This window comes from Cheilinus undulatus, linkage group 7 (genome assembly GCF_018320785.1).
Source record: "Cheilinus undulatus linkage group 7, ASM1832078v1, whole genome shotgun sequence".
Taxonomy (NCBI): domain Eukaryota; kingdom Metazoa; phylum Chordata; class Actinopteri; order Labriformes; family Labridae; genus Cheilinus; species Cheilinus undulatus.
In genome coordinates this window covers 19,034,509-19,062,012 of record NC_054871.1, presented here as the reverse complement: position 1 = coordinate 19,062,012, position 27,504 = coordinate 19,034,509, and the positions used below count along the sequence as shown (strand labels likewise).

General features: G+C 38.0%; 2 protein-coding genes across 3 annotated transcripts in view; one reads left to right on the top strand and one right to left on the bottom strand.

Annotated features, from left to right (window-relative positions):
- Positions 1 to 25,223, top strand: part of abca7 (ATP-binding cassette, sub-family A (ABC1), member 7) — a 32,461-nt gene extending 7,238 nt beyond the window's left edge. The window contains exons 13-48 of one of the 2 annotated variants that reach the window (XM_041791261.1): positions 256 to 432; positions 821 to 1,043; positions 1,225 to 1,446; positions 1,543 to 1,747; positions 3,215 to 3,328; positions 3,796 to 3,967; positions 4,411 to 4,542; positions 5,980 to 6,119; positions 6,214 to 6,351; positions 6,651 to 6,892; positions 7,059 to 7,116; positions 7,290 to 7,492; positions 11,018 to 11,147; positions 11,532 to 11,677; positions 11,855 to 11,979; positions 12,431 to 12,538; positions 12,910 to 13,102; positions 14,123 to 14,217; positions 14,408 to 14,440; positions 14,602 to 14,704; positions 14,794 to 14,868; positions 15,072 to 15,241; positions 15,605 to 15,782; positions 17,949 to 18,064; positions 18,373 to 18,517; positions 18,790 to 18,913; positions 19,232 to 19,361; positions 19,598 to 19,724; positions 19,916 to 19,978; positions 20,482 to 20,588; positions 20,890 to 21,031; positions 21,306 to 21,440; positions 21,540 to 21,643; positions 21,755 to 21,847; positions 22,137 to 22,386; positions 23,130 to 25,223. In XM_041791261.1, coding sequence (XP_041647195.1) covers positions 256 to 432; positions 821 to 1,043; positions 1,225 to 1,446; positions 1,543 to 1,747; positions 3,215 to 3,328; positions 3,796 to 3,967; positions 4,411 to 4,542; positions 5,980 to 6,119; positions 6,214 to 6,351; positions 6,651 to 6,892; positions 7,059 to 7,116; positions 7,290 to 7,492; positions 11,018 to 11,147; positions 11,532 to 11,677; positions 11,855 to 11,979; positions 12,431 to 12,538; positions 12,910 to 13,102; positions 14,123 to 14,217; positions 14,408 to 14,440; positions 14,602 to 14,704; positions 14,794 to 14,868; positions 15,072 to 15,241; positions 15,605 to 15,782; positions 17,949 to 18,064; positions 18,373 to 18,517; positions 18,790 to 18,913; positions 19,232 to 19,361; positions 19,598 to 19,724; positions 19,916 to 19,978; positions 20,482 to 20,588; positions 20,890 to 21,031; positions 21,306 to 21,440; positions 21,540 to 21,643; positions 21,755 to 21,847; positions 22,137 to 22,386; positions 23,130 to 23,594 — 5,383 coding nt within the window. In that variant the 3' untranslated portion in view covers positions 23,595 to 25,223. Of the gene's footprint in view, positions 1 to 255; positions 433 to 820; positions 1,044 to 1,224; positions 1,447 to 1,542; positions 1,748 to 3,214; positions 3,329 to 3,795; positions 3,968 to 4,410; positions 4,543 to 5,979; positions 6,120 to 6,213; positions 6,352 to 6,650; positions 6,893 to 7,058; positions 7,117 to 7,289; positions 7,493 to 11,017; positions 11,148 to 11,531; positions 11,678 to 11,854; positions 11,980 to 12,430; positions 12,539 to 12,909; positions 13,103 to 14,122; positions 14,218 to 14,407; positions 14,441 to 14,601; positions 14,705 to 14,793; positions 14,869 to 15,071; positions 15,242 to 15,604; positions 15,783 to 17,948; positions 18,065 to 18,372; positions 18,518 to 18,789; positions 18,914 to 19,231; positions 19,362 to 19,597; positions 19,725 to 19,915; positions 19,979 to 20,082; positions 20,131 to 20,481; positions 20,589 to 20,889; positions 21,032 to 21,305; positions 21,441 to 21,539; positions 21,644 to 21,754; positions 21,848 to 22,136; positions 22,387 to 23,129 lie in introns of those variants that run through there. The other variant, XM_041791262.1, reaches the window with a different exon arrangement.
- LOC121512159 lies at positions 25,220 to 26,700 on the bottom strand. Its single transcript, XM_041791263.1, has 3 exons — positions 26,268 to 26,700; positions 25,700 to 25,929; positions 25,220 to 25,358 (listed from the first exon to the last, which is right to left on the bottom strand). Exons 1-3 carry the CDS (start codon positions 26,574 to 26,576, stop codon positions 25,220 to 25,222), a joined length of 678 nt encoding a protein of 225 aa, XP_041647197.1. The 5' UTR covers positions 26,577 to 26,700.
- Positions 26,701 to 27,504: the final 804 nt, after the last annotated feature.

The window sequence follows — 27,504 nt, the reverse complement described above, 5'->3', positions numbered from 1 at the left end:
GAAATGGCAAAGAAACAGCTTTGGTTTTATATAACTCTTTTCTGAAATAATGAGGTCAGCGTTTTAACTGGGTAAACCAGTGAGAAATACAGTTTTGTAAGTTTCCCATTAGAAGAATTTGATATTTTAGATCATAAAAAGCACATCTTTTTAGAATTCAATCACTGATAGTCTTTTTGTTTTCATCATCTTTCTTTTTTTCTTGATGATGATGATCTCAATCATTAAAAAGGCTTCTTATGTTTTTTTCTCCAGGTTCTGGGATCCTGGTCCAGCAGCAGATCCATTTAATGACATGCGCTATATTTGGGGTGGGTTTGTGTATGTTCAAGACCTGGTAGAGAGAGCTGTGAACCAAATCCTGACAGGAGTCAAACAAACCACAGGCATCTACATCCAACAGATGCCCTACCCATGCTATGTGGACGATGTGTGAGTCATAAGTTGTAACTTGTAACTGATTAAGGAATCAGTGTTTGTAGCAGAGGTGGAAAAAAGTATATGACTATTGTTCTCAAGTAAAAGTACAGTTGCTTTGGTTAAAACTTACTTATGCAAAAGTAAACGTACTGATTTCAAACTGTGCTCATAATGTATGAGTACACAAATAACTACTCAGTTACAGTAATCTGAGTAAATGTTATTAGTTACTTTCCACCCCTGGTCTGTAGCTCTTTCATGCAGGTCAGTTCATCTTTTTATGGTTGTATATCATCAGGAATTAAGGAGTCCCACTGAGTTAACTAAAAGCTTCAGAGATAGAGACAGAATAACTGTTAATTTTGCAATTGAAATCAACTTTGGTCGCCTTTTCTAACAGTTTCCTTCGGGTCCTGAACCGCTCTCTGCCTCTCTTCATGACTCTGGCTTGGATTTACTCGGTGGCCATGATCATCAAAGGCGTGGTGTATGAGAAGGAGGCCAGGTTGAAAGAAACCATGAGGATTATGGGTCTGGGAACAGGGACACTGTGGCTCAGCTGGTTCATCAGCAGCATTGTTCCTTTTTTGGTGTCAGCAGGGCTTCTCATCGCTCTGCTCAAGGCAAGAAGACCATTCACTCTACAATATAAAGCATGTTTAGTTTTATAGAAAGCTCTTGTCTGACCCAGGAAGTCAGTTCTGATCTTTATTAATATTATTGTACAAACTAGGGAGGTGCTGTATAATGTGTTATTTGTAACTTTTCTATAATATTGCTACTTTTCCTCTTTTTCTCTTCCAGTGGGGAGACATCCTTCCATACAGCAATCCGTCTGTTGTTTTTTTCTTCCTGACGGCATTTGCCACTGCTACCATCATGCAGTGTTTCCTTATCAGCACCTTTTTCTCCAAAGCCAACCTGGCTGCTGCTTGTGGAGGACTAATATACTTTAGCCTCTACCTGCCTTATGTACTGTGTGTGGCTTGGAGAGACCACCTCAACACCTCACACAGGGTCCTTGCTGTGAGTAGAACGACTTGTATGTTACCTACCCTGTCTGTTCACAACAGAATTCACATAGAAACAGTAAAATTACATTTTTTGTTTCTCCTCCCTCAGAGTTTTCTCTCCCCTGTAGCCTTTGGCTTTGGCTGTGAGTATTTCTCTCAGTATGAGGAGCAGGGGGTGGGCATTCAGTGGTACAACCTCCACTCCAGCCCCGTGGAAGGAGATTCGTACAGCTTCACCACCTCCATAGTCATGCTCTATGTGGATGCCTTAATCTATGCAGTGGCAGCCTGGTATATCGAAGCAGTATTTCCAGGTAAAACACTTGACACTGTAACTTTGACGTAAATGTTTACATATAGTATGAAATTTGACTTTTTTGACAAAAAATACAAAATTATGGAGACAAAAGAACATTCCCAGTAACTCAGAAAAAGTTATTGAAAAGTGGAGACTAGTGAGAGAGACCACCAAGACACCTATGACTTCTCTGAAGGAGTTGCAAGCTTCAGCAGCTGAGATGGGAGAGACTCTGCATACAACAACTGTAGCCCAGGTTCTTCACCAGTCACAGCTGTGTGGGAGAGTGGCAAAGAGAAAGCCACTGTTGAAGAAACTCATATTTAATCTCGACGAGAGTTCACCAAAAGGAAAAGACTCCATGGTCGAGTGGAAGAAAATTCTTTGGTCCGATGAGACCAAAATGGTGCTTTTTAAACATCAGCCAAGATGCTTTGTTTAATGGATAACAAACACTGCATATCACCACAGACACTCCGTCCCCACTGTGAAGCATGGCTGTGGCAGCACCATGCTGCAGGGATGCTTTGCGGCATATGGCCCTGGAAGGCTTGTAAAGGTAGAGAGTAAAATGAATGCAGCAAAATACTGGAAAGTTTGGGAGGACAATCTTATTCAGTCTGTAAGAGAACTACAGATTCAAGAAAGACAATGACCAGAGGCAAACAGCAAAAGTTAAACAGCAATGGTTTCAAGACAACAAGGTGAATTTTCTGCAGCAGCCGAGTCAAATTCCAGCACTCATCCAAGAGAGAATTAGTTTGTGGCGTGTAAAGGGCTGATAAATCCCCCATGCAACCTGACAGAGCTTGAGGAATTTTGCAAAGAAGAAGAGAGTAAAATTGCAGTATCCAGATGTGCAAGACTGGTTAAAACCTATCCACAAAGACTGTGCTGAGATTGCTGCCAAAGGTGCATCTACTAAATACTGACTAGAAGGGGGTGAATGTTTATGTAGTCACTTATTTTACCTTATATATTTTTGTTTAATTGGTATTGCTTTTTAGAAATTGGGTTTCACTTTGACATGGAAGAGGTTTTTGTTATAATGTTTTCCATTAAAAAAAAAAAAAAAAAAAAAAAAAAAAAATATATATATATATATATATATATATAATGATTTGTTTTTAATATTATAAAGGGTAAATAATTTTTAGAGGCACTGTAAATCTTCTCGCCAATTTTTGACTGAGCTGCAACAAAAATACAGACAATGTTCTTGTTTTTTTCCTCATAAAATTCCATTTGAGTAGTTTTTACAAGAATATCTGTACAATATAATGTATAATAATAGATACCCATTACCATTAACATGGCAGTAGACATGAGTACGTTGCTGAAAGATTTCCATAGGAAGGCCATTTGACCAAATAAACACACGATAAGAGAAAACTTTCTCTGCTGTATTTGGATTCATTCGTGATTTTTCAAATAGACTTAATGTGTGCATGTTTGTGTTTTTTTTTTTTTTTTTTTACATTAGGTGAATATGGGATCCCCAAGCCCTGGTATTTTCTCTTCCAGATTAATTACTGGGGTGGAGTCCCTCTGGAGGCCGGCATGCCAATCCCCCCTGCACCTACAGGACAGGATGAAGGTAGGAGACATCACCTGTTATTGGAAAGAGTTGAAGTCGTGCGTCCTTTTGCATAGTTACAGACTCGAGTGGCATCACTGGAAGTGGAAAAGACCTCACTGGTAGTTTGTGTGCTCTCAAGCTAATTAGTACAAATCAAGTTAATGTTCTGAGACTATAAGTCTATCAACTGCAGAGTTTAAGAACACAGGAAGCAGATGCAGTTTGAAAGTTTGAACCTCAGTTCAAGCTGTGCTTTGTTTTTCCAACTGAGGAGCTGCAGTATGTTACCCACAAACCCCCTTACTCGGAACTTGTAGTGCAGCTTGTATTATTGTGTATTTGAAAATGCATAATGACTATTTTGGAGATCGCCTTTGTCAGTTGTGCTACACTTAACCATAACTAAGCACTTGTCCCTCTAGCACTGTGATTGCTCAACATTTGAATAGGTTAGAATTAATCATTTTAACTGTGACTGTCACTAGATCACATTGAAGCAGAGCCCACCAACATGACCCATGGTGTGAGCATCCGAAACCTGGTGAAAATCTACAAGAAGGGAGCAAAACTGGCTGTAAATCACCTCAGTATGAAGTTCTACGAGGGCCAAATTACCTCTTTCCTTGGCCACAACGGAGCTGGGAAAACGACCACATTGTAAGGAGCAGACCTGACATATGAAGAGACAATTATTCTCTGAAGTGGTCGGAGCTGATCACATAACATTTCTGGAGTTTTGAAGAGATGAAAAAATAATATTCAATAAAATGAGGAAGTAAAAACAATATTCAACAATAAAATACAGATGCCTTTAAGATTTGTACCTAGTAGAAGCTTCACTGTACAGTCAAATCTCAAATGTTCGTTTATTAAAATGCCTTTATTTTTTGAATATGTAAACCTATTGTTTTTAATACTTTTTCATACTTACATTTTTTGGTTTTGTAGAACAATCTTAACAATAAGATGACATGTAATCTTAGCAGTAGCAGCACACTTATTCAAAGGAGGACTTCTGAATTATCTTCATCACACTGGAAGCTGGTTAAAAACTGAAAAAAAAAAAAGTTGATTCTCATTTCTCTTCTTGTGTTTGTCAGATCAGTCATGACTGGCCTTTTCCCACCCACCTCGGGAACAGTGTTCATAAAGGGCATGGATGTCCGCCATGACATGGACCTCATCAGGAGGATGCTGGGAGTTTGTCCACAACACAATGTCCTGTTTGACATGTAAGACTTTTCTCTGTGACGCCTGCTGTTCTCCGTTTCCTAACTCCCATGTTAAAATGTCATCGTACTTTTCTGACGTTCTCTGTTTAGTTCTGATGGTTTTATGGAAAGATAAGATGTTCTTTATTGACCAAGTAGGGAAATTTGTCTAGGACTCTGACCTGCAGATACAAAAGAATTAAAACACAAATAACAATACATCCTTAACAGCAGGAATTCCTTGTAACAGTTTAGCTCATAGCTACATATAAATAAACAACTTCTGTTTATGTATGTGTGAAGTTGTAAAGGCAGAGATTATACCATAAGGTTTTTTGTTTAGTTTTTTTTTTTTTTACCACTGATTCCTGAATACTGGATAAACGATGGGGATGATATCAGGAAAACATCTGGTACAGTCAGCCTTTTATCCATTAACATGAATGTGTTTAAAGCAGGGCTGCCAGCATTAATGCATTAATCATGATTAATTAAGGTCTATAATTAGTGCTTTAATATTTTATCACATTAATTGGATGTTTTATTGTTTCTTTCAGCACACTTTGGTTAAGCCACTGAAACACCTTCCTTCAGCTACAGTAATCTTTAATAAATTCACCACTGCTCCTTAAAGTCTCCATTCACTTTTCACACAGACAGCTCAGTGGATAAGTCATCTGTCTTCAGTCTTTTTACCCCTTCTATCATTTAAAAGTTCCTTTTCCGTGGTTATGTTCATGTCAGATCCTTCATGTTCCTGAAGTTTGTTTTTTTCTTTCAAAATAAAAGCAAGTCTGTATCTAAAAATCCAACCCAAAAAAGTTTACATGCAAAATAGGGGGGATTTCAGAATGCAACAGAAAGAGGAGACTTATCATGACTGTAAAAATGCCATTGTTCGACCACTGTCGTTAAAAGCAGTGGTTCTTGACTGGTGGTTGGGACCAAACAGTGGGTTATGTGGCTGTTTTTAGTGGGTTGCAAACTGGTTCCCGGGAAAAAGAAACATGGCAAAATATTTAAATTATAAGTCCTAGAATGACATGTGTCCCTTTACTTTATTTCACTCTGTTTTGCTAGACAAGGAGTAAATTCTGGTTGTTACCTTGACTTTAGTATCCTGTTATCCTGGATAACAAGAAAGTTGGTTTTCCTATGATGATGTATGAATTTCTAGACAACTTTAAAAAATCCACCAAAATGTACATGATTAAAGCAAAACAAACTGAAATTGGATGTTTTGATGGATTTCCACTTCAAGTTTTGGCCTGTCTCTTTGTTCTGTCCCATCTACAGTTCAAACACTTTTCATTAAATTGATTTTCATAAATTTGGGTTTGCTGTTCACATTACAGATGTGTTGGTGGATCCTATGCCTGGACCAGTTTAGAACCTTTGTTTTAAAGGATCTGATTGGTTTTAAACAAATGTATAAATTTCTCTTTCTCTTTCTCTCAGACTGACAGTGGAGGAGCACATGTGGTTCTATGGCTGTATGAAGGGTTTGTCAGAAGCAGAGGTGAAAGCTGAGCTGGACACTCTGCTGGATGACGTCGGCCTACTGCACAAACGACATGAACAAAGCAAAAATCTCTCTGGTAAACTCACCTCTCAATTTGTAGAACCACAGTTTATTTTCAGAGTAAAAGATTAAGTTTTGATTTATTTATGCATAAAACAATCTCTCACCAGGTGGCATGAAGAGGAAGCTGTCTGTGGCGATAGCGTTTGTCGGAGGCTCTAAGGTGGTTATTCTGGATGAACCAACAGCTGGGGTGGATCCTTACTCCCGTAGAGGAATCTGGGATCTGCTACTCAAATACCGCAAAGGTGAAGAAACGTAGGCCCTTTGGAGCTATGGCTCATATTGTTTTTATTCAGATGAAACATAATTTCTATAACATAACAGGATTTCAAGATATGGATCACCTCCTGCCAACTAGAAATACTTAATTGGCTCAGTAACTTTGTGGGTTATTTGTCCTTAGGTCATAGATGAAATAATCAACATGTGAAGGAACTTACGGCTGTGATAAAAATCACTCAAACCTGAAAAATTTCAGTATGAGTATATACTGATGATCATTCAAAGAAATAGTCACTGTATCTTTGCCGTCCTTCTCCATCAGACCGGACCATCATCCTGTCCACCCACTACATGGATGAGGCAGAGCTGCTAGGTGACCGGATTGCCATCATCTCTCAGGGCAAGCTGTGCTGCTGTGGCTCTCCGCTCTTCCTGAAATCTCGCCTTGGATCAGGTTACTACCTCACTGTGGTGAAGAGGGAAGGACTGGACACCAGCACTCTAAGCAGCACCAGTATCTGCACCAGCACCAGTGTCAGCACCAACAAGCTCCCTCCTCTCAAGGTCCATAATCTGACATTAATTACCAAGGAAAAATCCTGTTTTTCCAAGTGTTTTTAAACTTTAGGCAGCCACCTATCTGTTAAGAAAAATATCAATAGCTATGTTAAAAATGTTACACAAACAAATTAGTTTGTTTTTTAATGATGAACTAATCCTTATGTTTCAGGATAGTGAGTCATCCATGAGTGAGGACACCGGGCTGGGAAGCGAGGAGAGCAGCTTATGTGAGTGTTTTACCGCTGAACAACCTTCACAGTATGCTGAGGAGATGTAGTGTCATATTTAAGAGCAGTTGGTGCATTTTCAGATTCTCCAAACAGCAGTAATCATTAATGGTCAGAGCACTTCCAGGCTGATGGTCTTGTGCCTGCCATGAACTGTCCTCATTCTTTTGCAGACCTGGCGGCGTTGCTCTCCCTGGCACAGCACCACATACCTGGAGTGAGGCTGGTGGAGGAGTCGGGGCGTGAGGCAGTGTTAAACTTGCCCCAGTCAGCGGCCAAGGACAGCAGCCTGGCTGTGTTTCTGTCCGAGTTGGATCAGAGGCTGACGGAGCTTGGCATCAGCAGCTACGGCCTGTCAGATAGCACACTGGAGGAGGTCAGACATGCACTGTGTTTCTGATGGATAAGTGAAAAACACTTAATCCATCCTCTGGGTGTGGACTCTAATATTTAAGCTCACAGTAATAAATCAAAAATTATTTTTACACACATTTTGAGAAATTGTCTAAACTCAGTCATACACTTACAGATGAATAGCAAAAAAATGTTCCCAGGACAGTGAAATTAGAAAATGTAAAAAAGAAAAAGACAGCATTAAAAGTTCCCAAAGGTAGAGATAAAATACTATAAAATGTTGAAAACAGTAAATAACCTTAAGCTTATTAAGCTAAATACTTTGAAAGAAACTATTGCTAGAGTTGCATGGAAACTCGAGTTATTTTGCTCACTTTGAAACCATTCTAACCAAAAATGACAATTTAAAGACACCCCTGAATATTTAACGTTAGAGAAAAGAATTCAAAAGAAAGGATTATGTAACAGGAAAAGAGAGAAAATATCAAGTAATGAACTCATCTTTGTATGGGTTCAGCAGGCAGATGAGTCTTTCTTTTAAAATGACCACCATGTTGAGCATCCGGTGCAGCTCAGTGGGTGGAGCAGGTGAGTCTGGTTGCGGGATCGATTCCAGGTCTTTGTGCATGTTTGGTGCGTGTCTCCCCTCATTCTCTCTCTCAACTCTCTCTCATGTTTCCCGTCCAAAAATATATATATATACAGTGCTTAACAAATTTATTAGACCACCTGTCATATTTGCCTCAGAGACCATCCAGCTTCATGAAGTGCTTTAATGCGGACTCTTTCATTTTCAGTGAGCTCTCCACGTTTTACTATTTTGAACAGGAATGAGGAATTTCAAACTGAATTCACCTTTTTAGACCCAAATTTGAGCCGGCTCACTGTGCTTCTCTGAGAAGTCAGAAATTAATCAAGCATACCATTCAACCATTAAAACTAATTTTTCTGTTCAGGAATGCAAGTAAATAACTATAATTTGAAATATTAATCAAGAAATAATAATGTGCTTTACTATTTTTTCAGTTTTTTTGTAAATCAGTAAATTTGAAAATTCATGGCTAACAATAATAATTATTTTTTAGCATTAAAATATCGTTTTGGTTAAAGAGCTTCTACATATTTGTGTATTAACATAAAAAAGAAGAAACATAAAAAATGATTTTGGTAATTACCAGTGCTGTTAATTTAGGGCAGCTGTGGCATAAACCTTACTTTGGGTGGGGTGGTGGTCTAATAAATTTGTTAAGCACTGTATATAAGAAAAATGGCCATCATACTCTGAGGAAAACAGCCCAGTACACTGAAAAAATTCTTCACTAAGAGTTTTCTTTGTCTTCAGAACCGACAGCTATCATGAACCATGAAACATAGCCATAAACGTATAAATCCAGTGTCTCTAAGTTACTGAAAATCTAATTTTCTGTGACACACAGGGTTTAGTGCCCTTGAATTGTCATAAAGATGCATTTTCCAACTTAGTTTAGGAGAAATAGCATGGTATTACTCATGAAAAGTTTGAGCATTTTAAAGAATTTTAACCAAACTTAAAAGGCTCTATTTTATAACATGTCCAGACTTCACAGTGGAACAACATTAAAGTATCCTGGCTAAAGTGAAGTCTAATCACTTAACACTATTAAATACTCAGTTAAACTGGCTATAACATATGCACCTCTCACTAGTAGGCATTAAGCTAAGAAAGGCATTTGTAAGATGACAGACCTCACACACATTACATTAAAGTTTCCACAGACCACTGAGCAAGACATTTCCAAAAGCCTTTCCGAGTTCATGTATAGGACCTATTTAGTAGGAATGGAGGAGAGCTAACGCACCCATAATGGGCAGAGATAAAGTAATTGATCAGTTAAAAAATGTGAATTCAGTTTATAGGGGGCATGCAATTTATGAATATAAAGTGCATGTGTTTCAATATGTGCATGCATATTACTAAATCAGGCACTGGTTTTAATAAAACAGGTGAATCACACGTTTTGCAATGCACACTTTAGGACTTCAGTTTATTTAGGAGGTGTTAATAATATTGAATAAAACAGCTAGGAAAGGAACACCTATTTTCCGCTACAAGGTTTCTTATGTGTGTGCAACAGACTGAGCCTTCAGTTGTCCTTCAGTGTTATCTACAGGAGCTCAGCAAGGTCAAATCCGTAGGTTAGATATTTGTGGAGTGATCATAGTCTTAATTGGTTTAATGTTAACGTCAGATTAGCTTTGATTGTGACCTCGTGGAGGCGGATAACTTAACTTAGTGTGAAAAGGTCTCACATCCTCTGCTCCTCAAACCTCTGTGTACAGCAACTAGGATATTTTTTTACTGCCCCCTGCTGTCTCCAGCTGTCAGGGACTAAAGGCAGTAACACAGCTCTGCAATGAAAATGTAATTTTAAAGCTCATCGATACAAAGTCCTCATGCGAACAACTTTACAGTTCTTTAGATTAACTTTAAAGTTTTTTTGTTTTTATATTATGTGGTTTATTCCTGCTCTTCACAGTGATTCAGTGCTTATTTTGCAGTCTGCTCTCTTTAATGAAAGGCAAATATCATGCTGTAAAATGATATTGAGTACAGTATCTGTAATGTTTTATGAGTATGAGCACTGAGCTTAAGGAGGATTTTAATCTTTTGTCATGATCATGTTTGGATATTTAGTGTCTTGATGGTTAGAGGTTTTAAAAATACTGCAGATATTCCTGCATATGCCAAACCAGAGTTGTTGCAAGCAAAGTAGAGTAAGTAGCCATGTTCCCTGCACATTTAGAGGTCAGCAAATACTGCCATTTCTGAAGGTCTTTCAGTTTTCAAGCTATGTTAACATCTCTAACAAACAGAGCGCAGAGGAGGTGACACTGTCACGGTAAATTTTGCACTTAGGTGTGCAGAGAAAATTATGGCATTTTTTTGTATTCCAAGACTGCAAATTAAACATAACAAGATGTAAAAGTGAGCCAAAATCAAGCTGAATGAATATGCATTTAAATGACATGGACTGCATTTGTATGGAATGAATGTTAAGTAGATACTAAAAATATAAACAGATTTGCTCCCTTTAAAAAAAAAAAAAAAACATAAAATGCTAAATTTATAAAAGAACTACTAGTGCCAGTCCCACACAGTATTGAACACTGTCCCTTTGTGTAAAAGAAAGAAATGTTTATATTGGTCCAAATAATCATATCTTCTGTTCTAACTGACCTATTGACATTAAACAAAAACTTAAAGAGAGCTTAAAAATTTCCTTACAATGTAAAATTTGGCTTTGTTTGCATGCTGTCACGTGACAAAAATAGCACATGATGATATCACACCAGCATAATCGTGGACTCCTCAGGTTAAAGGTGTTTTTTGGGCATTTATGCCTTTATTATAGAGATAAGACAGTGGATAAAGCAGAAAACAGGGATGAGAGAGTGGAGAAAAGGAGCTGCAGCTCAGACTTAAACCAGGCCCACCCTGTTACATTGGTTATGGCCTAACCATTAGACAATCTGTGTCCAAACTCTTGACCATTGTGCTCATTTCCAGATCTTTTTGCGAGTGGCAGAGGAAACTGGTGTGGATGCTGAACCAGAGCAGCAGGCTGAGTCTCCCAGCAGGCAGCAGCCATCAGCTGGGCTGAGGGCAGAGAGACAAAATGCTGAAGAACCAGAGACTGGTATGCACGTGTACTTGCACGTACTGTAGTTTTATGTTCATATACACCCACACTGTTTCCATGTTTAGCTGTTTGATGTGTCGTCTACAAACTGTATGTCTGTTTCCATAATGCTGCCAGGAAGGAAAAGGCTTCGTAAGCAAGGTACCTGATCATCCCTCACTGCAAATCATGCTTTGATGGAAAAGAAAGCCCTTAATAGACTGACTTTATCCTCTCTCTACCACCCAATAGTCCATTGTGATTGTCAATTTTGTTTCATGTTTCGAATGTTCTCTCCAGATGTGGTCTAGTGAGAGTCTATAATTACTGAAAACAGACACTGATGTGATGTGTCTATAAGGAAATACAGTAGCTCTTATCTTGTGTCTTTCCAACTCACAGAACCTCAGGAGACAGACCTGCTGAGTGGAGATGGCCGAGGTGGGGTCCCGCTGTCCGGCTGGCAGCTGACCTGGCAGCAGCTGAAGGCGCTCTTCATCAAACGCTGGCTTTATGCTCGAAGGAGTCGCAGGGGCTTCTTTGCTCAGGTGATGGCAAACACCAGCAGCTGTTCAAGAAAATCATTTATAAGGGTTTTATTTCTGGGCGCACAGGTATCAATAGATGATTTTCTATAATTATCAGTAATTGGCTTCTATTTTCAAAACTTGAATTGCATTTTCATGTCAAGAAGCTTTCAGTCTGATTGTTTATTTCTGCTTTAGATTGTCCTGCCTGCTGTGTTTGTGCTGATTGCACTGCTCTTCAGTCTCATCGTCCCTCCATTTGGAAAATATCCTGCTCTTCAGCTGCAGCCCTGGATGTATGGAGAGCAGTACACCTTCTTCAGGTATGCCTTCATCCAAAAATTCATAGATATGAAATTAACCAAAGCACAGAAAAAAATTTAATTTATTAACCCCACTGCTACCTCACCTGTCAAAGGATGATGGATTAGACCAACACTGCCAATAATATAAAATATTCACAAACACTCATAGAAACAAATGCATCATGCTGAATATATCCAAAATGTGTTTCCAATTTTTCTAATCTTCTTATTATCATTGACTGTATATAATAAATGTACGATCCATCCTTTTTTCTTATTTATTATGTCCTACACACCATATATCATCTGTCTGTATGTCACCCTTAAATTATTTGGTTAACTAGTCACTACTGTTTTGTGTTTTGCTCCATAATAAAAAAGATGACTTTGTCAAAGAGAAATATCAGTTTCAGTTTCTTCTCCTCTTCCCTTTTCAATAAGCTTGTTCACTTCTTTATTATATATACAGTCATGATGCGCCGGGTAATCCGGCCATGGACAACCTGCTGGAAGCTTTGCTGGACAGACCAGGGTTTGGTACAAAATGCATGGAGAAAGAGGAAGAGGACAACAGCACGTAAGAGAAAACCTATGTATGCGTATTGAATATAATGTCTCAGCAGCATCAGAGGGAACAGGAACTGAAAGGAACCATAAAGCTTTTGGATGATATGTCTGAAACTTAAAGTTCAAATCAACACTGAAAAGCAGATAGTTGATGGCAGATTTTCGTATAGTTTTATTGTTTAAACTGATTAAAAATGTGACTACAGAAACTTCCCAAGCACGTATTCCAAGGAATGAATGTTCTAGGTAATATAAGGATTCTGGTTTGTGAAAAAACAAACGCTCTAGTGGTTTTGATATGTTAATGCTTTTTATGTTCAAACACAAACTCAGCCTATATTTCAGTGCTTAGCCTGCCGTCACTTCCTGTGGTCCCTGCAGGAGCCCTCAGTGTGAAGAGGAGCGGGCAGGTCCCTTTGTGAGGCCACAGGTCTCATTCTCCACCTGGCAGATGTTCAGCAGAGGTAACTGGAGCAAAGACAAACCATCACCTGAGTGTCAGTGTAGCACAGAGGACGTCCGCAGGATGCTCCCTGACTGTCCACTGGGTGCTGGTGGTCTGCCGCCTCCACAGGTCAGTGCAGTATATGATCAAAACAGCACTTTAACAAATTTATACTAGACTACCTTAAACTCTGTTCATTTTAAATGGAGTCAAGTATAATTGTATACTAAAGGAGCAGAGTGATAGTTGAGTTAACTCTCTAAACAAGCTATTTTTTAACAATTTTGTCTCACCTGGACGTGTTGTCTTAAAAAGCTTGTAAAACATCAACCCTGTGGTGCACAGTCAAACTTTAAGTGTCCATTTTTTTGCAGGACAACCTGGGCTTTAGGAATATGTATGCTGCAGTAATGTCACTTGGGTTTTTAAAAAGTTATGGAACTATAAAGACAAAGAAAAACTAAATGGAAATTAGAACTCAAAGATTTTTATGTGTGACACACATTAAACAATGACTAAGATTTTTTTGCACAAACTTGTTCTTCCTTCTTTTTGGGACCAAAAACATAAAAAATAATCATTCTGTGACAAAAAGTCTTCACAATATTTACATATGTATTTACATACACTTCTTTGTGTAAGCTCTGTTTGTGCCATTATTCAAAGCAGTTCCTGTCTGCAGTGACACAGAGGGCCACATTACATTCTGTCTGTCTCGCTTTCTCTCCATTATGAGCTACTCAGACTGTCTCCTGCATGATCGAAGTGTAAGGAAATGCATAGTTGAAATGCATAGAAAAGCCTGCGATTGGTTGTCACAGCCAGTCGCAATGCATTATGGGACACAAAATAGGGGATAGCGACAGCCTCTAACTGCAGAAATGATCAAAAATGGATAAAAAGATGTTCAGTATCAGAGTTACTGGTGTGGATTTAATCTTTAAAGATCCCATAAATTTATCCAAGTTCCAAGCTTGCTAGAAAAGCCTCCATAAGGGCTACGAAGGCACGGACAATGTATTCAGAACAGCAAAACAGCAGACGTAAGAGGGAATCCAAAGTGAAAACACATCATAATTGCTTTTTTATAGTAATATATTGTAGCTTATGTCTATATCAGACTATCAGCTTTTCTGCTTCACCCTCTAGATCAAGAGGCTGACTGGAGACATCCTCCAAAATCTGACAAGTTACAACATAAGTGATTACCTGGTGAAAACCTACTCTCAGATCCTCAAGAAAAGGTACACTGTGTTGTTGTTACACTTAATTTTGCTGGTTTGACTCTGAAACCATTTAAAGTGTAAAATAATTGCATGGAAATGTCTGACATCTAGGAGTTATTATCAGGGTTTGGAATTTCTAGACAGCTGTACTCTCTGTCTATTGATGTCAATTTGGTAAAGTCTCTCCTTTCCTTTTTGTCATTAACAGCCTAAAAACCAAGAAATGGGTGAATGAGTTCAGGTAAGAAGCAAACAACTTTATAGAAGCTTATTAACGGTTGTAAATATATCATAAGTATGTGTAATTTAAGGGTTGACTCTCATGTAAACTGTTCTCTTTTGATGGACAAGATGCATCAGTATTTTATAAATGTTGTTTAAATTGTCATTTCTGTTTTGCAGATACGGAGGCTTCTCTCTCGGAGGCAGTGCCACGCAAACGATATCTCAGGACCACTTCCAAGATTCAGTCATGGCAATCAGGACCCGGTACAGAGTTACGCAGGTATATAATGAGGTTTCATGCTTATTTAACCAAAGGTGCTTTTTTTTCTGAATGTTGATCATTTCAAGATGTCCTTTGATTCATCACAGAACAGTTCACTGGATCATCTGCTGGAGAGACTGCCAGGTTTTCTTGGAGGACTCAACAGTCAAGACAATGTGAAGGTAAATTTCTGTTTATCAGTCTTCAATTTGTTTTTTCTTTAAAGAAAAAATGTACATTAAAAATATTACACTTGTAAGACTTGCCTTTATAACTGACTGCAGTCTACATGCTGTATGAAGTTGTTTGCTGTGTCTTTCTGTTGAGTTTTTAGCTGTCATACAGTTACATTTTGAAAAATGTTTATTTCCTTTACTGTACTCAGGTGTGGTACAACAACAAAGGATGGCATGCCATGGTGTCATTTGTCAACGTTCTCAACAATGGCCTGCTAAGAGCGAGTCTGCCTCCAGGTCCAGAGAGGAGAAAACACGGCATCACTGCCTACAACCATCCACTGAACCTCACCAAGGAACAGCTCACTGAAGTGGCCATGTTAGTACTTCACTGTGCTGTTTTTAGATATAGATGTAGTTTCTTTATTTGGTAGTTTTATATCTAAAGAGTTATTTTTCCCCAATCAGGATACAAATCCAATGGATTACCATCTAAAGGAGGCTCAACGTCTCTGCTTAGATTATAATGTTTAAGGCTGAGATTGAAAAAAAAAGTCCACTTTTCTGCAAGTTGTGCATGTTTAATGTGTGGAAACTACTATATTACTAAAACTTATTACAAAGTGACAGGCTGTTCACAGAAAAGGCTAACTTATGAGGTTAATTTGAAGTATGAAATCCTGACAAAGTAAACATCATCACATCTATGTTAACATGTTGTTCTGTACCTGATTCTCTGTAGGATGACCACGTCGGTGGATGTTCTGGTTTCCATCTGTGTGATCTTTGCCATGTCCTTTGTGCCGGCCAGTTTTGTCCTGTTTTTAATCGAGGAGCGAGTCAGCAAAGCCAAGCATCTCCAGTTTGTCAGCGGAGTCAAACCTGTCCTCTACTGGCTGGCCAACTTCACCTGGGACATGGTCAGTTCCCTTCAGGACATGAGTCTTATACTGTTTTTATGTCTTCCAATCCAATCAATTTTGTTTATATAGCACATTTAAAAACATTCAAGTTTACCAAAGTGCTGCTCAGTAAAATCACAGAAATAGATCACAAACACTGCAAAAGTAAAAATGTTAAAAGGAAAGAAATAAAAGAAGGCAAGAACACCATAAAAACCTTTAAAATGAAGGAAAAACTCATAAAAACAGAGAGAAAATAAAAGCCATGAAAAACAGGGATTAGGACCATAAAAGGACAGAGAGTCTTCTTTAAGGAAACAGGGTCAAAATAGTACTTCTGTATATCTTAAAATTCTATTCTAAGGAAGGCTAATGTTTAGTGAGGTAAGTGTAACTTAAAATAGCAACTTCTGGTTGAATTGATGTTGGTACCAACTTTAAAGTTAAAGCTGGTTTTAAACAGACAACAGGTCTGCATGAAAAAACATCTTATTCCACTCTTTATTTCAAATTACACCAGAAGTGCCAGCCTTAGACTGAAAAGAAATGAAAGAAATAGATGTTGCCAAATGACACTGAAGATTAGTCTGTGGATTTAAGTTAAAGTTATTCCCCCAGAAAACTTTTAAAAAGGAAATTTTGACATAAAATGATCCATTGCAAGAAGGAAAATGCAAGATAAATAGATCTGATTCTTTAGAAAAGAGACAAAATTGTTCCAAATTTGACTTTATACCTTTGTTTTTAATACAATAATTGGAAGTGGATATTTGTGTAGGTTAAAGTCTGAACTAGACATTGTCTGAAGGAACAGATTTTTGATCAAAGATTTTTTGCCAAAATATGACTTTTTTAACTCCATCAGACACACTATTTATTTTTAATGCATCAATTCCAGACGAATATCAAGGTTTCAGTTATCTAATACTGATTTTTAGTAGTGGTATTTAGTCATACAGTGCATTATTTTCACTCTTCATTTTTATCTTTCATCTTAAGTATCTCCAAATTTCATGGTAGTCTAACTTAATCTTTTGTATAAGCCATATTGAACTAATATTTTTAAATAAATTAGGCATTATCCCATATAAATTAGCTGGTATTTAAGCAAATAAGCACAATAAAATGAACAAAGGATAATGCATTTTTCTGTCAAAACCATTATCTGATGGTGTTAGCCAGCTTTTTAACACAAATAATTAACTTAAATGACTACAAATAAAGAAAAATAATTAAAATGAAAGGTGAAACCAAGCTCTCTGCATGCTTTGTTTAGTATGTTTAAATTTAGCCATTAGGTTTCTTTAACACTGGGAGCATAATTACATATATGATTATACCCTCCAGGTTTGGATTGTGGCTCTTTAAAGGTATTTTTCAACAGTTTGGCTCTTTAGTTGACCAGGGATGAGAACCATTGTTCTAATCAGATGTTTATCCCTCCTTATCCACTCAAGCTCCTCTAAATCACAAAACAACTTAAAATTCAGAGAATCTTTTATTGAAAAAGATAGTCTCTAACATTTTATGTTTGGGTTTTTTTTTTTTTTTTTGCCAGAAATGGGATCACAACAGAGCAGTTTCAAAATATATGCATAGTTTACCTCTTTGTCTACACAGCCTCTCTATCAGTCTGGTTTTCATAGGATTTCTTAATGACCTACTTAATTACCATAAATAAGTGCCATGTTGAGGAACACTTCAAACCTGGGATTAAAAGTAAAAACTTTTTAAGAAAATGTGAACTGTGGTGAACAGTTAGATGAGAAGGAGGGTCATTTTCCCTTTAACATGTTGACGATTTTACTTCATTTTTCAGCCGTTGCAGTCATCCCCTGCTTCCTTTTGAAAGAAGGCGAGTTTCAGCTATCACAACCGGTCTCATCTGCTTCCTGCATACTGTCAGAACTGATGTCAGAACTTTAGTGCAACACAGTGTGACATCATTTTGCAGTGTTGTGCATTTAAATTGGTCCGTAGTGTTTTCTGGTCTGGTCCTCTGATAACTGAAGAAGCTGTGCAAGAAAGACTTAATGCTGCATTCATCCTGATCATTCATTCTAAGGTTTTCTTTATTAGTGATCTGTATAAAAAATATGGTTACTTTGAAGTAATAAACTTTCCTGATGATTTTATATTCATATGAACTTTCTCCTTTGAAATTCTTTTGTGTTACCTTTTCAGTTGAACTACACCGTCCCGGCCACCATGGTGGTGATGATCTTCATCGGGTTCCAGCAGCAGTCGTACGTCTCAGAGACCAATCTTCCTGCTCTTGTCCTCCTCCTCCTGTTTTACGGGTACAGACTTCACTTTTCATGTTTTAACACTTCTAGAGTCATTCTTAAACACATCGTTCAGAATTGTCTCTTTCAGTCAGTAAATGTAGTACCAGCGTTTGTTACTCCATGGGTGAATTTAACAGTCTGAAAATATGAGTACTCAAAACATCTCAAGCTTACAGTAACTCTAATTTCAATTCTGTCCTCATTTGTCCATCTTTTTCCCTAAAAAAACTTAAGGGTGAAATCAACCACAAATAGGATTATGGTTGTTTACTAAAGATAGGTATATGTCTTAAATTTAATAACAATATCATCCTTTACAGATGGTCCATCACGCCTCTGATGTACCCAGCCTCCTTTGTGTTCACCGTCCCCAGCACAGCCTACGTAGTTCTGACCTCCATCAACCTCTTCATTGGAATCAACGGTAGCATTGCCACCTTCGTTCTGGAGCTGTTTGTTGACGAGGTAGAATATATCAGGATTTATTGGCTATGGAGTAAAAATAAGAATCAAATAAAGTGACTAAGAGAGAAAGAGCCTTAAAGCAAAATGCATTTAAGTTCACAGCAGTTATGAGCAAACTCATAACAGCTTCAAATCATTTATATACAAGAGTTTTATTTGAGTTTGTCACCTTAAAATATTGATTGATTCTTTAAAATGCACCATAAAAGTAATGTATTTTGATGCATCTTTTACTAGTGCATGTTTTCAGATGGGTTTTTTTCTGATTTCAGCACCTGAATGAGGTGAACAGGATCTTGAAGAAGGTGTTTCTCATCTTTCCCCACTTCTGTTTGGGACGTGGACTCATTGACATGGCCAAAAACCAGGCCATGGTGGACGCCTTCCAGAGACTGGGTACCTCCTCTCATCTATATATCCATATGATATCTAAAAATCTCTATTTCAAACCCGAGAGCTTTTTACCTCCAGAAATAGTAGACTTCTCATTTTATTAAGCTTGCTCATGTCATCTACTTCAGTTGGTTTGAATATACAGCACTTGTCAGATTTTTTTTTTTTTGTACGAGAAAGATACTATTACAATCCTGTGGAGCATACTTGCCAGCATACTTACACATTTGACTTGTGCATTAGACTGCAGCAAACTCATAAGTCTTAATACGCAAAAGATATACTGTTAAAAATATCTCTGTATTTCTCTAACTATTTCAGGCACAAAGCAGACTCTGGACCCTCTTCAGTGGGACTTTGTTGGGAAAAACCTGTTTGCCATGGCAGCTGAAGGAGTCATCTTCTTCATCTTTACTATACTGCTGCAGTACAAGTTCTTCATCAGTTTCAAGTATGTATATGAGGAGGCAGTGAGGAGAGGTCTTCAGTTTTCCTCTCAGCATTTCTTTGCCTAACACCAGATGACAGTTATTTGTCTGGTGAATGTTGCTGAATGCTTATGAACCGGTGCATTTTTAAAAGCCAAGGAAGGGACAAGGAAGTTTGGCATCTACATGGAAGTAGCAGAAAAATGTTTTTTAAGTAGCTAAGATAAATCAAACTTGTTTTCTTCTGCCTTCTGTTCAGGCCATGGTGGGCAAAGCCTGAGCTGCCTCCTCTTGGTCCAGAGGATGAGGATGTTGCAAGGGAGAGAGAGCGGGTCAAAAGTGGCAAAGCCCGCTCAGACATCCTTACAATGGTTGACCTGAGCAAGGTATAACTAATGAACAAAAAACTGACACTAAATCAGCTAAACTAAGCAAAGAAAAGCACAAGATTCATTTAAACTGCTCATCAAAATCATGTTTGAATTTTTGTTAGAATAACTAAAATTGCTGGATAGTAATACTTCAACTTTACAGCATTTTCTTTGCTCATTATTGAATTAAATGACTTTTTTCAAAGGTTTACAAAGCAGGCAAGAAGCCGGCTGTAAATCGCCTCTGCCTTGGGATTCCTCGTGGAGAGGTGAGAATAAAAAAAAACCCAAACTGGCACTGATTAAATGTTTGTTTAAAAAATATACAAACACATCATCAGACTTTTGTTCTAATCAGTGGTGTGTTTATCAGCCACAGCTTCATTGGTGAATCACTGTTTTCTATACAAAAAGAGGAAATGTAGGTAATATGTTAGTGATTATTTCATCAAACTTGCTATTGAAAATAATACTTGTGCTACTAATATTCACATGGCTGCTTTCTTCTTCTGCTCTGCACATCATAATATTTTCATTTCTTGTACTGCTGTTTACTAGTAATGGCGCTACTTCTAATACTGTTTCTTCCTGCGAAAAAACCATGACTGTCAAGTCTATTACTTCAGCCAAATCTCTCATAAACATCTGTTATATTTCAGCTATGTTTTGACTTTGTTGTTGTTACAGTCACTAGGATGAGCCGAGCTGTTGACTGAAGCTTTCACATGTGTAGATGTATTTTTAATTCCATGCTTTTATGCGTGTTCTTCAGTGTTTTGGTCTGTTGGGGGTGAATGGAGCAGGGAAAACCTCAACCTTTCGTATGCTGACTGGAGACACAACTGTCACCTTTGGAGAGGCTTTCCTAAGTATCTACAGGTACAGACTTTCTCTATTGTAGAGATTTTCAACTTTTACACAGGCCTTCTGGGATTCTATTATGTTTTTTGGGTTAAAAAATATCTTGGTTACAAGGAAAGGTGTTGTGGTTACATAAACTTGTGTAAAATTAAATGGGAAATATGCAGAGGGCCTGAAGGGACATAGACTGAAATTCTGGGGGAAATTTCATGTTACGGTACGATGTGTTACACTACACCCTGTTGTACACTATGGGACATGTGTCCTGGACTTCAAGTGGTGCAGTTCCTTTGAAACTTAGTGTTTCTGCTGTTCTCAGTGTGCTGTCAGAGATGGAGCGAGTCCACCAGCTCATGGGTTACTGTCCACAGTTTGATGCCATCAGCGACCTGCTAACAGGTCGGGAACATCTGGAGCTGTTTGCCCGCTTGCGAGGGGTGCCAGAGGAGTCTGTGGCCAAGGTAATTTAAAATCCACCAAAACCCCATACAAAGAGGCTACAACCCTCGACACACTAGTTGTAGGTTTGAATCTAGATCCTGGTTTGGTGGATGTCTCCCCATATTTCATTTTTCTCTTCAGCTGCCAATAAAGGCAAAGGGACCAAAAAGAGGTCTCTAAAAGTACTGGATACAGACCTTGAGTTGTTTTATGTCTAGATTTGCCAGACAAGGTGACAGAATTGATGCAATGTAAATAATCATGTAGTATTACACCTTCTTTGTTGTCCTGTAGGTGGCTCAGTGGGGGGTGAAGAAGCTGGGACTGACTCAGTATGCAGAGCGGGAGGCTGGAGGCTACAGTGGTGGAAACAAGAGAAAGCTCTCCACTGCTATCTCACTCATCGGGGCTCCACCTGTTATATTCCTGGTAAAAATGGGAATTACTAGTTGCATAACTCTTGCTAATATGTTTAAGTATTTTGGCTCATATTTGACATTACTTGATGTGTTTATTTCCATAATTAAGGATGAGCCTACTACTGGCATGGACCCTAAAGCCAAAAGGTTTCTGTGGAACTGTATCCTCAGTGTCACTAAAGAGGGAAGAGCTGTGGTTCTCACCTCCCATAGGTAAGAGAAGTGCACCTAGTAATTCTTTGGAAACTGACTCAGTTAATTCTTTTGTTTTCTTTTAGTGTATTTAGTGTTTATTTGTTGACGTTTCTGTGTCTGTCTGACCAGTATGGAGGAGTGTGAGGCTCTTTGTACCAGAATGGCTATAATGGTGAATGGCAGATTCCAGTGTCTCGGGTCCGTGCAGCACCTGAAGAACAGGTCAGTACAGTCTTCTTATTTATCTCAAATACAAAAGATAATCTCCTTACCTAATGTACAAATAGAAAAGGATAAAAGTCAATAATGGCTCTGAAAAGTTCATAAATGGGGGATTTACCAACATAAGTACTCACAGACACGGTACACCTTATCCTGACAGAATTTATACTTGGATCCTTTACAATTTTTGTATATTTATGCTTTTTCCTGGAGTTGCACTGAATTCTAAGTGATGCAAACCTCAACATAAAAACTCAAATATGGCTTCTTTGCATCTTTCACCTTCCAGGTTTGGTGATGGCTACACCATCATCCTGCGTCTCCTGGATGGTAAACCAGACCCAGACTCGTGCCCCGTTGATGCCTATATGAAGAAAGCTTTCCCCAGTGCTGAGCTGAAGGAGCGTCACCAGAACGTGCTGCAGTACCAGCTGCCTTCACATGCCTGTTGCCTTGCACGAGTCTTTGATGTGCTTGCCAACAACCATGATGAGCTGGGCATCCTCGACTTCTCTGTTTCACAGACCACACTCGACCAGGTTAGGATGATGAACCTCCCATATTTCTGCAAAATGTCATAATCCTTTTTGGGTATCTTTTTTCAAAGCTAATGCATTGAGAATATCAGTCATGGTCAATATAATTTGGATTTTTTTGACAAAATAATTTACAAAGAAAAACTCTTTAATGTCAAAGTAAAAAATAGATTTCAACAAAGTATATGAAATAAGTAACTGCATAAATATTCAGCCCCTTTAAGTCTGTATTTAGTAGAAGCACCTTTGGCTGCAATCATAGCATCGAGTCTATGTGGATAGGTCTCAGTCAGGCTTGCACGTCTGGACCCTGCAGTTTTACTCCATTCTTCTTTGCAAAACTCCTCAAGCTCCATGAGGATTGGGTGTGAACAGGCCTTTTCAAGTCCAGCCCCAAATTCTCTATTGGATTGAGGTCTGGACTTTGACGCCACTCCAGAACATTCACCTTGTTGTCTTTAAACCATTTCTGTGTAGCTTTCTCTGTATGTTTCAGGTCATTGTCTTGCTGGGAAATAAATCTTCTCCCAAGCAATATTTATGCATTCAATACATATTTTTTAATTGACATGACTTTTTAGAAATCCATTTCACTTTGATATCAAAGAGTATTTTTGTCAAAAAGCCAAATTCTATTGACCATGATTGTGTTATAAGATCAATAAGAGGGTAAAAGATCCAAGGGGGTGAATATTTTTTACAGTCACTGTGGATAGATATAAGACTAAAACCAGCTCCTTTTGCAGGTGTTTGTCAACTTTGCCAAGGAACAAACTGATGATGATGGCCTCACAGAAGTCGTCATCAGTAACAGCACAGTTCAGACCAACCGGACTACGCTCCCTTCGAGGATTAACACCACTACTATCCAACCACAACCACCAGTCACACCCCCTCAGCTGAGCAAGAAGCAACAAAAGCAAGGGAAGTCATCTGAGAGCAAATCCAAAGAGGGGAAATCAAAGAAGTCAAAAACAACCAAGGCAAAAACTAAAGAAGGCACAGCTGACGGAGAAAAAAGCAGCAGTACGGCGATGACCAAAATGCCTCGAACGAGCCAGAGAGGCAGCATTGACTCAAACAGCAGTAACGATGATGCTCTTGGAGAGTCAAGTAAATCAAGTAGATCCAAACACAGAAGAGAAAAGTCCAGTAAACATCCATCTGCACTTTTTATTGTTGACAACAACACACAGGACAGTTCAATGTAAAGTGAAAGAGTACAGAAAGAAGAAATGGTGCAGCTTTAAAGGACCAACTACAGTAAACGGTTTTAATACAGTGTACTTAACATTCATTTGGATGTTTCTTAGTGTTGGCAGTGATCTTAATATGCAACATGAATCATTACAGAGGGTCACAAGTGGAAACGTGGCCTGAGGAGAGGATAATGTCAAACCTGAATAACTAGAAGTAAATTCATCTGAAGAAAGAACCAGAAGTTGTTGCTTCCTATGGCTTTGGTGCCTTGTTCACCTCACTAACAGTTCTGTAGCTTTGCACCCTTTATTTGGGCCTAGATATCTTACGCTGTGTCTTTTCTTGTTGTCTTCTCATCAGTCCAAAGTGGTGGATTATTCATTGTCAAAGAATATGTTGCAAGGCTAAATGTTACAAAAGAAAAAAAAAATCAAGGTTTGGTGTTCCTCAGGGCTCAGTCCTTAGACCCATGACAATCTCATGTTTCTTTTTGCAGAGAGCACTTTAAAAAGGACAATGCTGCAAATATTTCAGTACCAGAAATACATTTTGTATATCAAATAATTTCTGAAGTTGTTAGATAACACGACACAGAATGTTACATGGCGAGTATTCTTACTGCATGTTTGGTGTAAGTTACCTCTTAAATATGGCAATTACCTTTACTGTTTCAACATTTTCTTATCAAGAATTTACTATCTTCTGTCTGAAAAACTTTATTTTTTATTTATTAAATGTTATATGTCATTGGATACCGTGTCATTGTCCAAATGCAGATAATTACACAGGAGTAGGGGGAGATCTTATGGTCTTTTTTTTTTTTTTTTTTAATATATATATATATATATACATATATATGTTTTTAATCACCTCACAGAGAATTGTGATACCCTGGCTTGCTGCACAAGTTTTGAAATGTCTGGAAAAGCGTTTAAATTAATATTAACATATTTTAAAAGATTTAATAAATTGTTCAGACACACAAGTGAGACTCTGACCTGAAAGGTCTCTTTACAAATCCTAACAGCCGGCACTTATAAAAAAAGATCAGTCAAGCGACTTGGTTGGTCAATCTGAATGCACGAAATATAACAACATTGCCTTGTCAGCGGCTGTCTTTAAAAATATGAAGCTGTTGGGTTTTTTTCATATATATTTTTTATTTTTAAATTCTGTGTTTCTTATTTTCTATCAAAAGACATGCGGCTGATCGAAAGTCTAAAGCAAGAGGTCACTGTACTGTAGAGCAGGGTTACATGTTCAAAGATCGTTACAATAGTAACTATAGGTTTGAGACAACAGTATCAACAGAGTTGATTTTAAAGAGAGGTTGTGTATAAATGCTGGACTAATGCAAAACCACTGAGCTGGATTATGATAGTGTATGTTTGATTTGGAATGAGTCTGTTCTATTGAATGTATTTTATTTATGCTTGAAAAGTTATACTTGAAAATACATGTAGCAGTGCATCCACTGAAGGGTGTGCATTATATCAAGAAAATATGCTAAGGAATACAAAAGTATACAATCTGAATGTCTGTCTGAAAGTTTTGTCCTGAAGCAAAATAAAACTAGAATGTTCTCGTTGTTTTTCTTTTTTTATTCTGTGCTTTACGGCGAGTTTCTGATGAATCGTTACAGTACATTTGGGGCCATAAGGTTTTTCTTGGTCATTCTGAGGATGAGTTTTGGTTTAGGTGCAAAGAAAAGCGGAGAGAGCCCCTTCTTTCTGCTTACTCGGCATTCACCCACTGATGCCTCTGTGGCTGCTTCACTGTGAAAACACCAGAACAAGAGTAAAAATATAATCAGATCATTTTCTTTACGATTATAACAACAAACCTTAAAACTTACCCAGCACTATTAACCCCTCAAAAAACCCTGTTAATTCTAATATATACCAATCATGCTTTGTAACTTAATTTATGAGTTAAAAAACACATTTTAAAGCATGCAACTTTTGAAAGAGGCTTCAAAAGTGATTAATTCTTTTTAACTTTAATGACAAATATACCCAATATAAAGTACCTTGTATGACAGCTAGTCTATTCCCTTTTACCTGAAAATCACCCACCATGATGACATTAAAAACATCAAAATTCCTTTCAAACCTACATTTTGGCACTGTTTTTCTTATTTGTGTACCAGTCGATCGGCTGCCCGATACTCCTCTCCTTCAGACTTTGTTCACTAACAGTCATAAGAAGGTGATCAGACTGGAGCTGCCTCCAAGGCTCTTCATCACCTCCTCCTCCTCTCTTCCTCCTCAGTCTCTGTGTGACTGTGTGCAGCAGGGCGTCCAGACTAGAGAGGGAGATTTCAGGAAGACAAAACTCTGCAGATCTCTGCGCAGAGAACAAGAGAAGAGAGGGAGTGGGGAGAGCAAACAGAATAGAGAGGACTTTTTAAATATTTTAATACGTTAATGCTCCATTAACACATGCTCAGTATATAATTTGTATCTGGTAAGCATACGAAACCTAGAGGAAGTTATCCAGAGCTTCATGTCCAGCACCTGCTCTCTTGAACCCCACCAAATTGTTTAAAGTTGTCTCTCATTGTCTTATGAATGATATTTTCAATATCATTGCAAATCTTAGCATTAAGATTTTAAATAGAAGAGATTTTCAGCATATCATCATAGAAGCTGACCTAGAACATTTAATTGGATATTAATACTCACACTTTTTGAGAGCAAAGGATTTTCTATCCATGGCATGCTGTCCTTTGTGCAGCCTTTTATTGTGAGGTTTGAGGAGATGTTGTTGGTTTGCTCTAATAAAGAGATGGGAGGAAGTTTAGGAGTGTGACACCTCTTCATCCTCAGACACTCAGGAGCAGATTCAGGTTGAGTTAGAGGTGGCAGCACTAGCTGAGGACAAACAGTTTGTTTTGAATTAACATCCAAACTGAATCCTGTGCTCGAATCCGTTGTTTGCTCCTCTGATGTTTCCAAAGATGGGTCATTTTTGTTGCTGCTTTCTTGCATCATTTTACTCTTCCAGCAGCTGTCTTCTTCATCCTGCTCCTCTTATTCCACTCGCTCCTTTGCTGCAGCCAGAAGAGGCATCAGATTGACACAAATCCTCATTATATTCCCTGATGCCTCCCCTGTAGTAGTAAAACATTTGCCATTTGCTGTTTTAACCTTCTCCTTTGACTTCACAGTTCTCACACTGAGAACTGATTTCTTAACTTTACCCACAGTCAGAGGAAAAGCAATGTCTTCATGTTTTTCTGAAATTGCTGCTGCCTTCTTCTTCTCTTTCCTCATCCTAAAAGTCCCAAAAAAGCAACTTTAAGAAACTTTTCAAGAAATGGCTAAACATCTCTCGAAAAATGTCAGAAAAATAGAGATATTTTAGAGTTGTGTGTGTCTCCACCTTTTCTCCCAAGAAGTAGTGAAAAGGCACAGAACAATTAGATGACTATGTGGCAGGCCTATTAAACTTGCTGTTATGGTAACAAGCACACAAACCCTTAATGAGTTTGAAAAAAAAACTCTTTGTTATGTCGACTTACGTCAGAGGAAAGAGCTCAAACTATTTAGAGGCCGTAGGCTGCACAAAGGTTGGAGGTGGCAGAGGATTTGGTCTTGCAAATTACAGCAGACATATTTTCATGTGAAACCAAAGATCGTCTATTAGGAAGATGTGCATGTGCGCTGAGGTTATGTATACGTGTACCTGCAACATTGGTCAAGTTGTGATCATTGTAGCTTTCTGAAGCTTGGCAAAATCTTGGTCCACTGTAAAGTTAAGCTGTGAAAACCAGGTTTTATTTTAAACCTGAATGATAAAAATGCTTATCAAATCAACAAAATGAATTGTATTTTTTCATGCTGTTGTAAAAAATTGCATTTTTTCAAAATGTAACCCTCTTTTTTGAAAATAGAATTACCTTTTTTGGTAATGATAACA

Coding starts and splice junctions, on each gene's coding strand:
- LOC121512159 (XM_041791263.1), bottom strand. CDS start 26,576: ATGATGCAAGAAAGCAGCAACAAAAATGACCCATCTTTGGAAACATCA. Junction 25,930..26,267: donor ATCCTTTGCTCTCAAAAAGT/GTGAGTATTAAT, acceptor TTCTCTGCGCAG/AGATCTGCAGAGTTTTGTCT. Junction 25,359..25,699: donor AAGAAAAACAGTGCCAAAAT/GTAGGTTTGAAA, acceptor GTGTTTTCACAG/TGAAGCAGCCACAGAGGCAT.